This window comes from Notolepis coatsorum (genome assembly GCF_963971535.1).
Source record: "Notolepis coatsorum genome assembly, chromosome: 8".
Taxonomy (NCBI): Eukaryota; Metazoa; Chordata; class Actinopteri; order Aulopiformes; family Paralepididae; genus Notolepis; species Notolepis coatsorum.
The window spans coordinates 67,275,684-67,292,323 of NC_140172.1; the positions used below are offsets into that span (position 1 = coordinate 67,275,684).

At 41.7% G+C, this 16,640-nt stretch overlaps 1 protein-coding gene across 1 annotated transcript; it reads left to right on the plus strand.

Moving 5' to 3' along the window:
• Positions 1-9,315: 9,315 nt before the first annotated feature.
• Positions 9,316-13,863, plus strand: LOC311233479 (gap junction alpha-3 protein-like; the record flags this gene model as incomplete). Its single annotated transcript, XM_084320447.1, has 2 exons — positions 9,316-9,385; positions 12,756-13,863. The coding sequence occupies exon 2, from the start codon at positions 12,805-12,807 to the stop codon at positions 13,861-13,863; it is 1,059 nt and encodes a 352-aa protein (XP_084176573.1). The 5' UTR covers positions 9,316-9,385; positions 12,756-12,804.
• Positions 13,864-16,640: the final 2,777 nt, after the last annotated feature.

A 16,640-nucleotide genomic window follows, 5' to 3' on the forward strand; every position in this document is an offset into this window, starting at 1 on the left:
CAGGTAGGAAGGATGACACAAAAGTGGATGTAACAAAACTTCATGCAGTTAAATGAGAGCAAAACCGAAATAATCCTGTTCGGCACACCCACCTCTGTCACCCAGATCACCAACAACATGGGCACTCTGTCCACCCTGATAAAACCTGGGGGTCCTTTTTGACTCTGAGCTGAAACTCGACAGACAGGTGCGAGCAGTGGCTCAGTCCTGCTTCTTCCAGCTGCACACCATCGCAAAAATAAAAACATTCCTCTCCCCCAGCGACCTTCAGAGGGTCATCCTCACTCTCATATTTTCAAGACTGGACTATTGCAACGCCCTCTATTCTGGTGTGGCAGACAAATACATTAACCGCCTTCAACTCATCCAGAACGCAGCCGCCAAGCTCGTGTCGGGCACCAAGATGAGGGACCACATCTCCCCAGTCCTTGCAAAAACGGTCTCGCCCCAGCCTACATAAAGGAACTACTGGTCCAATCAGCCAGTTCCAGATCCCTCAGATCAAACAACCAAATCTGCCTTAAAATCCCACACACAAGACTGGTGACGAAGGGAAACCGGGAATTCGCAGTTGCAGCACCGACACTCTGGAACAAGCTCCCACTCAACTTAAAATCTGCAAGCACTCTACAGACTTTTAAGGCCATGCTCAAAACCCACCTTTTCGACATAAAAAATATCCATGAGCTAGTTTTTGTATTGTAGTATGACTGGTGTATTATGTCTGTCTATTGTATTATTTTCTATCTGCATGTATTTTTTTCTGTTTTCGTATTGGTCCTGTCTTTCTGTTTCTCTTTCTTTGCCGGGCTGCGCCCCGGGCCGATGTAACTATTGGTTGAGGGGCGCAATATAAATAAATGTATCATATCATCATATCAAGGAGCCAGCCCGTGCAGGAATTTGAAGGTGAGGAGGAGGATCTTGTAGGGGATTCGGTAGTTGATGGGGACGGGGAGCCAGTGGAGTTTTTGCAGGGTGTGGGTGATGTGCTGCCAGGGTTTGGTGCACGTGAGGACCCTCACAGCTGAGTTTTGGACGTACTGTAAGCGATCCAGAACCTTCTTGGAGGTAAGCGATCCAGAACCAAGCCAACAAACTATCATTACACATGGGCAAAACAGAGTCCATTCTCTTCGGTTCAAATAACAAACTCAGCAAAACAGACGGCTTCTCAGTTACAGTGGGTGACAATATTGTCACAAGGAAAGATGAAATTACCTACCTGGGTTCCATCCTAGAGGCTAATCTTTCCTGTGACAAAATGGCATCCAATGTAATAAAAAAAGTCAATCAACGAACTCGATTCTTGTACCGGATCTCCTCCCTGGTAAACAAGAATACCCTGAAGACTCTGGCAGGAGCACTCATTCAAGGGTACTACGACTATGCTTGCACCTCATGGTACCAAAGCACCTCAAAGGCACTAAAAACCAAATTACAAACATCTCAAAACAAACTAGTCAGACTACTGCTTGACCTGACTCCTAGAACCCACCTCACCCCTGCACACTTTGCCAACCTAGGATGGCTTAGAGTAGACGACAGAGTACAGCAACTTGCAATGGGCCTGGTCTACAAGATACACTACACGACCAAGGTACCCATGTACATGTCAAAATACTTCCCAAAGGTCAGTGAATACCACGATCACAACACCAGAGGGAGCTCCACAAATCATGTAAAACCCAGATTCGGCTCAAACAAGGGACTAAACACGTTTCGCAATTATGCCACAACAATGTGGAACGCCCTACCCAAAGCTGTAAAGGAATGTAAATCACTACCCACCTTCAAAAGCACTCTCAAAGAACACCTACGGGAGACTGCAATTCAAAACTGGCCCCTACAAATGTCCTAACCCAGTTGTACAATAAAGACCAAGCATGGCTTTGTCAGTATTCCAATGTACAGCCCCACCCAACCCCACCCCACCTACCCAACCTCCTCCAATGTACAGTTTCCATGTCAAATGTATGTCAGTATTCCAATGTACAGTGTCCCCCCCCCCCTACCCAACCCCCACCTCCAATGTACAGCCCCACCCCACCTACCCAACCTCCCCCAATGCACAGTTTCTATGTCAAATGTATATACTCTTCTTCTGGATTTTTTTAGTATCACAAACAGTACTGTATTTGAAAATCTGGTATGTCATAAATGTATAGATGTAGCAGTACTGTCTATCTGTATGTCATGTGTGTCATATGATGAATTGAAAATGGGGGACCCTGATGGAAACAAGACGAAAGTCTTTCTCAGGTCTGCATCCTCTTAACAATTGTATGTATTGAGCTGTACTGTACTGTACCCATTCTGCAATCTGTTAATAAACTTTTCAATCAATCAATCAATCAACCTTCTTGGAGGCACCAAGAAGGATTCCGTTACAGTAGTCAAGATGGGAAGTGATTAAGGCATGAATAAGTTTTTCCGCTGAGGTGTCGGAGAGTGAGGGGTGGCGGAGGTGGGAAATGGTTCTGAGGTGGAAAAAGGCGGACCTGGTGACAGACGTGTGGGTGGGTGACGTGAGGGTGAAATGAGAGGGTTGAGTCCAGTATTATGCCCAGGTTCCTTATCTCCGTGGAGGGGCAGATGGAGTATCCATCTATGGAGAGAACAAGGCGGTTGATCTTTTGGAGGAGGGCTGGGGAAGCTACAACTATTAGTTCAGTCTTCTTACTGTTGAGTTGGAGGAAGTTAGCAGTCATCCATGTTTATATGTCCTGGAGGCAGGCAGTGAGGGAGGGGGGAGGCAGGGGAGCACAGGGTTTGGAGTGGAGGTAAAGCTGCGTGCCGTCTGCATAAGAGTGGAAGTGGAAGCCGTGTTTCTTTATGATCTATGATCTTTATGATAGGGAGGAGGTAGATGGTAAAAAGGAAGCACCGAACCCTGGGGAACACCCTGGTTTACAGGTGCTGAAGCTGACCTGGACACGTGAACACTTAAGAAATAGGCTGCTGCTCGCGTTATGTTCGAATCGCGCGAATACACAACATATTTATCAAAACAACTACCAGATTCACTCATAACGTTATTTCGCGTGACAACACAGCCCAGCTGTCAGAAACTGTACATTGTAACGTTATATAACGCAACGTTGTATAATGTTATTTCGCGTTTTTATTCATAACGTTATTTCGCGTGACAACACAGCACAGCTGTCAGAAACTGCACATTGAGGGGGTTTGAATCACTGTACATCAGTGGAGGCTGCTGACCAAATTTTTAGGTGAAGCACAAATTATTATATTATATTATATATTAAATTATATATTTTTAAACATCCCCAACGCTGCAACACCCCCATTCCTCCCAGGTGTCAGGCTCCTCATTCGCTTCCATTCATTTTGGGGACCATGTTTAAATATCGGAGATGAACGTTATTTCGATTGATATGAATAGCTAATTACGTTTATATAGAGAGATGATAAATTAATTAAACGTAAAAAAAAAGAAAAAAAAATTGAAGTGATTCAAACTTGTCACAAACTGACCATAGGCTCCACAGCAAGCTGGCGAACGAGTTGAGCTAACCGTTGATGTTAAAACTGAGTGACGAATGTATAATTTACACTTGTGCCAATTGCCTACTTATTAATAAGCTAGGTATTGTGCGAGCGTTGCTTGCATAACCTGCGTGGTTATTATGTAGGGGGGATTACGAATGCATAATGCCGCGGCAACCTATTAATATTACCTACTTATTATTAAGCTAGGTATTGTGCGAGCGTTGCTTGATTAACCTGCGTGGTTATTATGTAGGGGGGATTACGAATGCATAATGCCGCGGCAACCTATTAATATTACCTATGCGACCTATGTATGTGACACATTAAAGATGGCGGCTTTGTGTTTTTCTGGAGAGCGTTCTGAACGAGCGTATTGAGCGCCTCTGCCGCTCTGCCGTGGGGGCGTGCTAGCGCGCGGTCACGTGGGCGTCGTGGCCAATCAGAGAAACGCTGAACGCAAGTTAGTTACCTTAAGTGTTCACGCGACCTGGACCCCCAGAGGGAAACATACTGCCACCTGTTGGTCAGGTAGGATGTAAACCAGGACAGGGAGGTACCAGTGATGCCAAGGACACTTTCCAGATGGTCTAGAAGGCTTGAGTGGGAGATGTGGATATACAGTATGGTAAGAAAAAACAAGTGGGATGTAAAGTTGCTTATACCAATAAAAGTAGAGGACGCTTATTTGACTGAGCAACAGATTTGCCATGTTTAGGGTCTTAGAAATGTATCAACATTTTAAGTGAGGTTAAGCTAGGCTAGCTATTTGGCTAGTTTTTACATCAAAATGAGAAGATATTTTATTGAAAATAAACATTGAAATTGACAGTCCTGATATGTAAGCAGTAGATTGGTGTGACAGTTCAGTTTTCAATGAGGAATTTTCCCGGCTGATCTCCCTCTTCCTCTATCTAACTAACCTATTTAGTAGCCATTTCAATGTACTGACACCATTTACCTCTAGGATAATCACAGCCTCATGGAACTTTGCAACCAGAAATCCGGAGCATCCAGGGGAGGTATATTGGGAGGGTTTCTGAGACATTTTCACAACATATTTGCTCACCATCCAATCGCCGGAAAATGCAATTCTTGCAATTCTAACGCCAGATTGCAAAAATGCTATTCTAACGTCAGATGCATGGCATTTTAGAATAATGTGGTGACTTTTATGGGTTTAGGCTATGTGGTGTTTATTTTCAGATACATTGAAGATGGTGGCAAATCAGCAAAAAATAAATACTACAATTTCAGTAATGACCAGTGTTGGGACTAACGTGTTACAAAGTATTTGTATTTACCACGTGGAGAAAAAAAATAAAAAAAATTGACATTTTCGTTTTTATTTTTTATTTTTTTTGTCTTTTTCCCCCTCCATTTTCCTCCGATTTTCTCCCATCCCAATGTTAGTCGTATGCCAATTCCCAGTCCCTTCCTGGTCGCTGCGCACTTACCCCCCACAGTCAGATCATCTGGGAGAGTGGAGGCTACCACGTGCTTCCTCCGACACACGTCCAGCCAATCACCGCTTCTTTTCACCTGGCAGCGCGGATTCTCATCGAGAGGGCGTAGCGTGTGGGAGGACCACACTATCCCCCTCGAGTCCTATCCGCGCTTAGCAGGCGCCCCGACCGAACTGTAGGAGTCGCTGTTTACAACGACCCGGACCCACCCCGCCAGCTTCTTCCACCCTCTAATACAGCCAATTGTATTAGTGCAGACGGCCAGCCAAGCTGGTGACAACCCCGGAGCTGTGAGCTGGATTCGAACAGGCGAATCCAGCTCACAGCTCCGGGGCTGTGACATTTTCGTTTTCTAAACAGTTATACTCATCAAATAATTTTTTTGCCAAACCACTGATTTCATCACCTCAAAAGCCCTGTTGCTTTTTGAAAAACAGGGCTTTTGAGGTGATGAAATCACTGCGCCCAGGCAGCAGTGGTTTGGCAAAAGAAAAATCCGAGTATATATCTGCTTAGAAAGCGAAAATGTCAAAATAATTTATAAGTAAATACACAGGTCACAACATGTTTACAGGAAAGTTTTGGAGTTGTATTTGGAGTGTATTTCATGACTGCTGGGAACTAGGCTACACTGGCACACCTACTTCCATTGAATGATGCTAAGCTAGGCTAACGGTGCAGCTGTTCCCTAAGCCTAATGCATGCACAGAGAAGAAAATGGTATGTATCTGCTTGTCTAACTCCAGGGTAGATGGCAAATAAGCAAATTTCCCAAAAAGTTGGCGTGTTCCTTTAAGCGGATCAAATTCTGATTGCAAATGATCATACCGTCTATAGTGATATCAATATATCGGGGTTTTAACCCAGGGCAATGAGGCCAAGTGTTATGTAACTTCTGCAGCAATTATGTTAAAGTCACTATGACATCAGGACAGGCAATCACAAATACAAACTAGCCCATACTATGCTACTATAGTAGTATGACTGTACTGGGTGTTGTTTTCAGTACCATGGATCCCCAATTCTAATTTAAGTCATGGTACAGTGGCAGGGTTTTATTTGGTCAGTACCATGATGGCTTTGGTTGGTTTGCCAACAATTTAAATATACAGTATGTAAATACAGTCGGACGGGAATTTACGAGAGAGGGGCGAGTGTGTTTTGCAAGTGTGTGCCTTACGTTCTAGACCCCCTCCCCCCACGCAGCCAGAAGCTTTAAATTGCCAGTCGCGTGAGCTGGAATTTCTGTTACCATTTGACCCAATGGGTATGTGCTCCAAATCTGAACATAGTGATTGATTACATACACACTTAAACTCTCAACCTGCTGAGCGGAGGGTGGGGGATGCACTCATAACAGAAAAAAACACTTCTACAGTATGCAATTACGTTATATGATGATATGATACATTTATTTATATTGCGCCCCCTCAGCCAATAGTTACATCGGCCCGGGGCGCAGCCCGGGAAAAAAGAAAAACAGAAAGACAGGAACAATACGAAAACAGAAAAAAATACATGCAGGCCAACCAAGCAGATAGAGAACGGACGGACATAATACACCAGTCATACTACAATACAAAACGAGCTCATGGATTTTTTTATGGGCGAAAAGGTGGGTTATGACTTGAGCATGGCCTTAACCATAAACTCTGTTAGCCACACCAAACAAAATGTCCAGATCTACGTCACCTTTTCTCAGTGAAAATGGTCTGGCTTGTGGTTAAGTGAGCACCATCCTGTCAGAGTGTTTTCCACACCTACTCCCTTCTCTGTGTGTATTTATAGGTTCCTAGCGGATTGATTCCAAAGTACGGTAGATGCCAGTGCTCACATTTCATCACAATAGATTCCAACAGGATTTCTCTCATTGGATTAGTGAGGGATGTATTTGGATTGGATTGGACAAGTGGCTTCCCTGTTGTCAGCCGCGTCACTGGGACATGTTGAGGCTACTGTAAATTCACAGCAGGGTTTCCGGTCATCCATAGTGATCTCAGTATGTTGGAGGTCCTCGCCACCTGTGATGAAACGTCTCCCGCGGCCTGTGTAATTGAGTTCTCATTCTGGTTTGCAGAGCATAGTTTTAAGTTATCAATAGCGTAGAAGTGCGAAGGGTCATTCTGTCTGGGGTAAGAGGAACAGCTGGAGCTGCCAAGCATGAGGGCAACTCTCCTATTCTGGAACATGTCAATCAGACCTGATACTTGTAATGGTTTGATTTAGCCCACCTCGGGTGCCGGATTCACGTAGGAAGTGCCAGAAATAGTAGACTTTTTTGAGTCAATTTAAGTATGCTTTTCTGAAATCAATTGACCTGAATTGTCCCGATGCAGTAAAGCCCTATCCATACTAGTACATAGAGCAGGTATGGGGACAACATTTGCACTATTTCACAATCAAAATTAGAATCAGAAACGGAATGTAATCAATGTGAAACGATTAGTCTCAGTGATAATAATGCTACGGCATATCAACAATTTACAAAGTTCCACGGTACAACATATAAACATGGTAAAATAGCAACAATAGTGCACTAGACCAGTGTACCATGAAGTAGTAAGTAACTGTAGTGCACTAGACCAGTGTACCATGAAGTAGTAAGTAACTGTAGTGCACTAGACCAGTGTACCATGAAGTAGTAAGTAACAGTAGTGCACTAGACCAGTGTACCATGAAGTAGTAAGTAACAGTAGTGCACTAGACCAGTGTACCATGAAGTAGTAAGTAACAGTAGTGCACTAGACCAGTGTACCATGAGGTAGTAAGTAACAGTAGTGCACTAGACCAGTGTACCATGAAGTAGTAAGTAACAGTAGTGCACTAGACCAGTGTACCATGAAGTAGTAAGTAACAGTAGTGCACTAGACCAGTGTACCATGAAGTAGTAAGTAACAGTAGTGCACTAGACCAGTGTACCATGAAGTAGTAAGTAACTGTAGTGCACTAGACCAGTGTACCATGAAGTAGTAAGTAACTGTAGTGCACTAGACCAGTGTACCATGAAGTAGTAACAGTAGTGCACTAGACCAGTGTACCATGAAGTAGTAAGTAACTGTAGTGCACTAGACGAGTGTACCATGAAGTAGTAAGTAACAGTAGTGCACTAGACCAGTGTACCATGAAGTAGTAAGTAACAGTAGTGCACTAGACCAGTGTACCATGAGGTAGTAAGTTAACAGTAGTGCACTAGACCAGTGTACCATGAAGTAGTAAGTTAACAGTAGTGCACTAGACCAGTGTACCATGAAGTAGTAAGTAACAGTAGTGCACTAGACCAGTGTACCATGAGGTAGTAAGTTAACTGTAGTGCACTAGACCGATGTAACACGACCCTTACAAAAATGATCATGGTAGTTAGATGGTAATTTCAGTTTCACTGTGGTACCGGCCATTGTATAAATCATTTCCCATGGTACTGCCGTGGTTAAAGTCATGTATCACCATGGTACCAATTTTGTACTTAATACGATGGTATGATCTAATTTCAACCATGATACCGATAGTAATATCATGGTATTTCCATAATTCTTTGGTCACTACCTTTTTTTCTTTGAATACAATGACACTTTTTTGGAAATATCAAGTTTGTAAGGGGAGGTACTTTTGACTATTTACTGAATAGAATAAGCAGTATGAAATGTGGGGTAGAGACCATCCAGGCCACACATTTGACAATGAAGAAGACCTCAGGGTACAGGATATCTAGGCCAGAGAAAATTGTGCAATAATTCTGAGCCTTTCACAATGAAAATATTGATGTCTGGTACTGTGTTGTCCCATTGCAAGATGGTGCTGTGGATTAAGAGTCCAGCTAAATTTACTCTGGACTGACACAAGGTACAATAAGCAGAAGCTACTTTGGCTAAACAAAGCTTTTTCCCTGTTTAGAAGGATATCCTCTGTTGAACGTGTCTAACCATCACAGCCTACGGTTTCCGTCGGTACGGGCAAAGGCTGAACGAGGCACTTCACTTTTCAGCCCCATCTCACCTAACGCCAGTGCAGTGTGAGAGTGACAGCCATGAAGAAGCCACTCCCTCCAAAGGGAATTATATTTAGAGCAATGACACGAGAATAACCCTTGTTCTCATTGGGTGTCATTAGGTGTCAGTCAAACATATAGGCACACCACTTTAGCTGTGGGCTTTATAAAACTCCACAAGAGCGACCGTTTTCATCCTAGCTCAGTGGCCCAGTGAAACAGGGGTAACCTGGAGTGGAGTGTGAGTGGGGGGGGGGCTTCAACTTGTAGGTTCCTCGATCCAGTCATTTGTAATTCAGAGAACCTTTAGACCTGCACTATCGGCACTGGCCCAGAGGGATCTGATATTTCTGTGGACAGGAGACGCCATCATTGACCCAAGTCAAATTAGACCATCTCTGGACCTGGAGATGAATGTTATCAGGTGAGCCATTGTTGAAGCTCTGGATATCTCTGGCTGTGGACAATTATACATTTTATTCAGTTGTGATAATAAAATTGAATAGATATTGGATAATTACTATTATCCTGCTATGGCATCTAAATACTTTGTCTTATGGTAATTTGGGGAACAATATTGGTCAGTTTGATGTAAAAAAAAAATTAAGTCAAGTGTAATTTGCAGTGTGTTATGAATCCAGGTCTGATCACAGTTGGCAGTGAGTTTTTAGTGTTAATCACATCCTTAGGCTGCATTCACACTGCAAGCCTTATGTGCTCAATTCTGATTTATTGCTCAGATCTTATATTCAGATAATTATCTTTAAATGTGGCCAATATCAGATTCCAGTGTGAACTGATGACGATCCTGAACTGACCCTGCATGTGCAAATTAACAATAAAGAAGAAGATTCTTTTAAATCTAGAGTGACGTAAAAGTCACATAACTGTTCAGACTTGAGGTCGCATTGCAAAAAAAACAGACCTGTATCTGATTTAGGACCACATTATGAAAGTGGCCCAAATCAGAATTGAAAAGATCCAATAACATGTGATTTCTGCTGTTCACACTGAAAATAATCAGATCTGAGTCACATATGAGCAAAGAAATCAGATTCGGGCAACTCTCGTCTGCAGTGTGAACGTAGCCTTAACTCCTGGCCATCTATGCCTATACTTCCAATGGGCACCATGATTCAGAATTAGCTAAAGGCTGTCAATTGCAATACTTAATTTAAAACCTGATCCCAACTTTTAGAGGGCCCATCACACAGTCATCAAACAATTAGTTTAGTTTAGTTTCACTTTATTGTCCACAGTGTGGAAATGTGTCTTTGGTCTCACCATTGAACAAACAAATACATAAATATGCATATTTGTTTGTTTATTTGTTTATTGTTATTCACACTTACAAACATACATTCTGGAATAAAATAAGTAAAAAGAAGAACAGTTAAAATGTGCAGGAAAGGTAAAAAAAACCCAAGGGCTTATAAGTGACCTCCCCTCTTAAACCTATATAGGATAACTACACAACCCCCCCCCCCCCCCCCCCCCCACATTATGCACAAACACATGCACATATCCCTCTCTCATACACACAGATACATACAATACAGCATTATACAACTATTATAATATTGGGGAATTTTTTTTAAGACTTTACACAACTACATATGGATACTATAGACTACAGGATCTGTAGTTATTTTTTAAGCTTACTTTTAAATATATTTAAAGTGGAACATGTTTCTATTAGATTTTGTATATCATTCCACATCACTGCACCTTGATAAACAAATGAGAAAGGAATGCGTAAGTCTTTATTTCTTCTTGTGAGATGTAAATATGCATATAGCCTGCTAACTAACCCCATGGATGTGAACTGGAAACCAGAATGTGGAGAGAGAGAGAGAGAAGAGCTCTGTATTGGGTGGTGTCTTAAGATCTACACTTGTGTGCTGCCACCTGCTTCCCAGTGTTTACTCTCAGTCAAACGGTGGCCCTGGCTTCTGTTGTCACCCATTTAAAGAATTCCATAATGGTATTCCTGTGCCCCAGGACAGTACAGTCAGTATTCATTCAAGCAATCTTGAAAGATCATTGAGAGCAAGCTCTCATTTACAGTACAATGACGTTGAGTATTAATTAATTTGCATCACCCTAAAGCTAGAAGTCAGAGAGAGAACTCTCTAATTTGACACTAAATAGTGACTTTGTGGGGATCCACAAATTGATTGTGTGAGCGCTTACATCCAAATGAGGAATACATTCTGATTCAGACTTGTAAGCATTATACTATAAATTATAGTATAAACTATAAATCACTAATATAATAATTTTCAAATCGGTCAAGGACAAGTATTTTATTTGAATCCATTGTTCATTGAAATACATATTCAGTATGAAGTTACACCTTTTGAAAGCAAGAGGGTGATACTACACAGCTTCACTGCTCAGAGCCTCAGAGAATCAGCTCGCTGGCCTCTGTTTACAACATGGACATGTCATAGTGAACCTATTGTAGTTGATATACCTATGCAATAACAAATTTATTAATTGCCATCATTGTCCTTTCATATCTTATTTGTTTGTCATACAACTGAGACTTATTGGAGGTGTCAATGTACAACTCAACTCAGTATAGAGACAGACAGTACCACATCATTGGTCTAGGTTAACCACACCCACATGTTTAAGTGTGTAATAGTGTGATAGTGTAATAGTCTGTAATAATGTAATAGTGCAATAGGAATAGTGCAGGGCAATCTGCTTTCATTGGTCTATGTTTGCCCCACCCCCTACAGTTAAGTCCCACCTAACATGTAGGCGAACTGTCTGTCAGCTGTCCTTGGTAGGCTAGTGACTTGTCAACACAGATGGGATTTTTCTCTTTCTCACAGACAGTGGATGATCTCTGTGTATGTTGTGCAAGTGTGTTTGGATACCGGTAATTATAATGAATGGTAATAGATGGATTGCTCCATATTGTAGGTGTGTTTTTTTGCTCTGTGAGAGAGAGAGAACACGTGGCTGCCGCCATGTGGAGATTTGTGCTCTACAGAGGCACCTTTGTAGTTAGTATTTCATTATTGTGTGTAAGCAATAGTATAGTAATAGTAATAGATAATGTCTATTCTGAAAATCTGGTTCCAAATTAAAGATATATTGTCAATAACAATACATGGTTAACTAATAACCCATAACAGTAACAGATACTCTAATAAGCCATACGAAGACGCTTTCAAAGATTCATGAACATACTTGGACATACTATGTTGTTCTAATAAAACTAAAGCATACTAAGACGTATAAGATAAGGTAAGATATTCCTTTATTGATCTCCTTGGGGAAATCCGGGCATCATAGCAGCATGGGGGAGGGGAGGTACAGGTATGGTCAGGGTAATAGAAGAAAGACATAAATATAGGCAATATATTAGATCTGAATATAAAAATATGAGAAAAAAGAAACAGTGTAAACAATATAATTAACTCTGAATATAAGAATGTGAGAAAAATAAACAGTGTAAACAAAGGTGCAGATGAGGGTCTGTATGCCCTATCGGTTATAGTATATGTTATAATAAATATAGGCAATAAAGAATTTTAATCTGTATCTATACTATGAGTAAGAGTAAACAGTATACACAAGGTGAAATATACACAAGGTACCCTAACTGGCATGATATATGTTTTCAATGATTCATGAACATACTTGAACATACTATGTTGTTTCAATAAATATCTCCCTCTGCCTTTCCCAATAATGTTCTTTTTAGCCCACAGCATTATTTATTGTTTCCAATAAAGAACATTCACTTAGGCCTACATGTTGTTTCCTTTTGCCTACAGGTTTCTTTCCTGGTTGTCTCTATAAAACTGAGCCTATGTGTGAGCCACCATGGGGGACTGGAACTCGCTGGGGAAGCTTCTGGAGAATGCCCAGGAGCACTCCACTGTCGTGGGCAAGGTCTGGCTGACGGTACTCTTCATCTTCCGCATCCTGGTGCTGGGGTCCGCGGCCGAGAAGGTGTGGGGCGACGAACTATCTGGCTTTACGTGTGACACTAAACAGCCCGGTTGTCAAAACGTCTGCTATGATAAGACGTTCCCCATCTCTCACATCCGCTTCTGGGTGCTACAGATCATCTTCGTCTCCACTCCAACACTCATCTACCTGGGCCACATCCTTCACCTGATCCGCATGGAGGAGAAGCAGAAGCAGAAGGAGAAGGAGGCGGCCAATGAGAAAGAAAAGCAGCAGCTGACACCTGCCACCAAGGCCAAGAAGGTCTTCTCCAGAGATGACAAGGGCCGTGTCCGCCTACACGGGGTCCTGTTGCGCACCTACGTCTTCAACATCATCTTCAAGACCCTGTTCGAGGTGGGCTTTATTGTGGGTCAATACCTTTTATACGGGTTTGAGCTTAAGCCTATGTACACCTGCGACCGTTCACCCTGCCCCAACATGGTCAACTGTTACATCTCTCGGCCAACGGAGAAGACCATCTTCATCATCTTCATGTTGGCGGTGGCCTGCCTCTCCCTGCTGCTCAACCTGGTGGAGATGTACCACCTGGGCTTCACCAAATGTCGCCAGGGACTCCACTACAGACGTTCGCGTGACGCGATCCAGGCGGTTCCCAAGCTCCAGAGCGACGCGGTCGTGCCCTTCGTGCCGAGCTTCAACTATTTCTCGGGTCATCATGAATACCACCATGAGCCGAAGTACGGCCTGGGAGAGCCGGACTCCACTTACCACCCCTTCAACAGCAAGGTTTACAAACAGAACAGAGACAACTTAGCTGTAGAGAGGCAAAGTAAACCAGAAGCGGATGATATGAACGCAAAGAACAGCTCCACTCAAATCACTGATTCGACCACCGAGAGCGACCGAACAACCAGTCGATCAAGCAAGCAGAGCAGTAGCAAGACCAGGAGTGATGATCTGAAGGTGTAGAAATGAGTCGAACAAGCAACCAGAGCAGTAACAAGACCAGGAGTGATGATCTGAAGATCAATAGGATCTCTTGTATTTTTTTAATCAGAGGATGAGGGAGGAACATTGTGGAAAATTGTGTTGCCAGTCCCTCCCCAAAGATTCTTATGGGGTGAGGGAAGATGCATGTGTTAACTCAAAACCAATTTTTTGTTTACAAAACGTTTACTTGAATAGAACAAGGGTCCTGGTAAGGGACCTGGTAACTAATATCACCCTTTTCTGGAAGGCCAAGCTACGTTCATATTGTTCATTATTGTACTGCCATTGGAATTTGTAAAAATGGTAATAAACGGTGTGATTATGTTCACTATATAACTGCCAGGTCAGTGCAAGTATGCACAACAAACGAGTCACTCAGCTGTAGTTCGCTAGCAATCCACTAGAATGATATAAAGAGCTATGGTTATGCTTGTCATTTTCAGATCTTAAGATTTCATCATTAAGTTCTGATGCCCGTATCCACCATTACATCTCTTGTGGCTGTATGTATTCATTTATATTTGTACACATTACTACCTTCCTTCTCCCCTTACGTTGTTCATAATGCACATTGTGATTGGATTGCAATCACACCATATGAAACATGATTGGATGATAAAATTCACATTGTGTGCCAAATCTGTCCAACTGGTCTAACGTGAGCATTGGACACACATCAATCCAATATTAGCCATCAGTGTAAGATCTTTTTATTAGGAATTTCCATCACTTTCATCACTGTGTTTGATTTCTGGCCTGACTGGAGATAGAGATAAAGCACTCCTTGTCACAGGTGCAATACTGTAAATACTGTACAGGCTACCAAATAACGCAAGTTTACATTTGCCTTAAAGGTTTGACTGTACAAGGTAGAATTTGAATTACAAGATTGGATATGAAATGCTTTCATTTGTAGTCACTTATTTGAAAGTCAGTTTTTTCAATATGTAATTTCCTTTTACTTGAAACTCATTTTAAACATTTCATTTGTAGAAATTAAATGTAGAAACTTACCCAGAGCCTTTATTCAACTTTTCAAAAAGTTCGGTGACTAACTCTCGCCTTTTCAGCCTCAAAAATCTAGTTTTAGAAAGATCTAAGGAAAGTATTACACATTATATGTAATACCTTCCAGCCTATCATTCCTTTTAGAAAACACAGCAGCAGTATCTATTTTGGAGTAGTCTCTGTACAATAACATTATATAATTTGTTCTATTGCTTACTTTGTTATTAGAATATATTTATAGCATGTAGAATTTATTAAAATGTATCTTTTTATAATGTATCATTATTATTGTAATTTATATTTATGCAAAAGGTAATTTTGCTAATCTTTGTGCTAATTGGCTAGAAGGCAAGAGGTTAACTCAAAGCCACAGCCAGTTATTCTTCTGACAAGTTTATGACTGCAAAACAAAACAAACTTGGTCCTTGACAATGATGAAGGTATAGATTATTACATTTTTAGACTAAATCTGGCTATCCTATATGGATAACATACAGTAAATTTGGTATGTTCCAATAATGTTACATTCTCCAAACCTCGATTTTATTTGCTTGTCATATTTAATTTGTTCCCTTGCTTGTACCCAAAACATTTTTCTTTCTTTCTTTCTTTCAAAGGTTAATACCCTTGTTGACCCAGACATGTCTTATGTGATTAACTCATGAGAATTTGTGCTGCATACAGAAAATTACATTGAAATACATTATTTGTCATTCATAATGTCAAACATGTATTTTGCTATACAGGCATATACATATCTATACTATAGGCTATGAATGAATTTGAATGTATTCTCTGTTGGCATACAGTTTCCTCTTGTTTTAGTTGTAATTCCAATATGATTAATAAAAGGGAATAATTCTAGAATATAAACTGTAACTCTACTGTATAAATGTATAAAATAACAGATCAAGATGAATAGTGCTTTTAGTAGACAACATTGTATCTATGTACCCAATAAAGATTTGTCATTTAAATTTTACCAGCATGCTGGGATGCAATAAATCATTACAAACTTCTTTGGTTGGGACATGCTGACATGCTGCTGCTCTAGTGGGACATCTAGTGGCTCAATGTTATCTATAGCACCTTTAAGACCTCCACCTCTGAACAATAGTATAGCTGCAGAACCGCAGAGCAATGCGAGCGAGCGAGAGCGGCGCTCTCAGGACCGCGTGCCACCCACCCAATGGCTGAATTGGAGTATTGCACTGTGCTCTGTATTGCACTGTGCGCTACAAACAGGCCAGAGGATGTACATACTGTATGAGTAAATTAACTATACTCTGGGATAGAAATATACGCTTTGTACATATATATTCTCTGCTTCGAAGTGGTTATGCATTGGCGCTCTTTCGAAGTGGGTTATGCTTAGAGTTATGGTTAGGGTTAGGTCTTCGCTGTTCGCGGGCTAGCCAATCAGAGAGCGTCTTCGCAAACTGCGGCCACGGAAAAAAATCACGACTCACAGCAGGGCCGTCAGAGCGCCGGTCCTCAGAGCGCCGGTCCTGAGAGCGCCGCTCGCGCTCGCTCGCATTGCTCTGCGGTTCTGCAGCTGCATGCTTCTCCCTCTGAAACCACATGTAGCCACACTGGTCTGGGTTTGAACCCTCCAAGTACAAGAACACAAGAACAAATATCTGAATTACTTATTGACAATAAGTCATTCAGATATTCTTTCACTTATTGACAATAAGTAATTCAGATATTTGTTCACTTATTGACAATAAGTAATTCAGATATTTGTT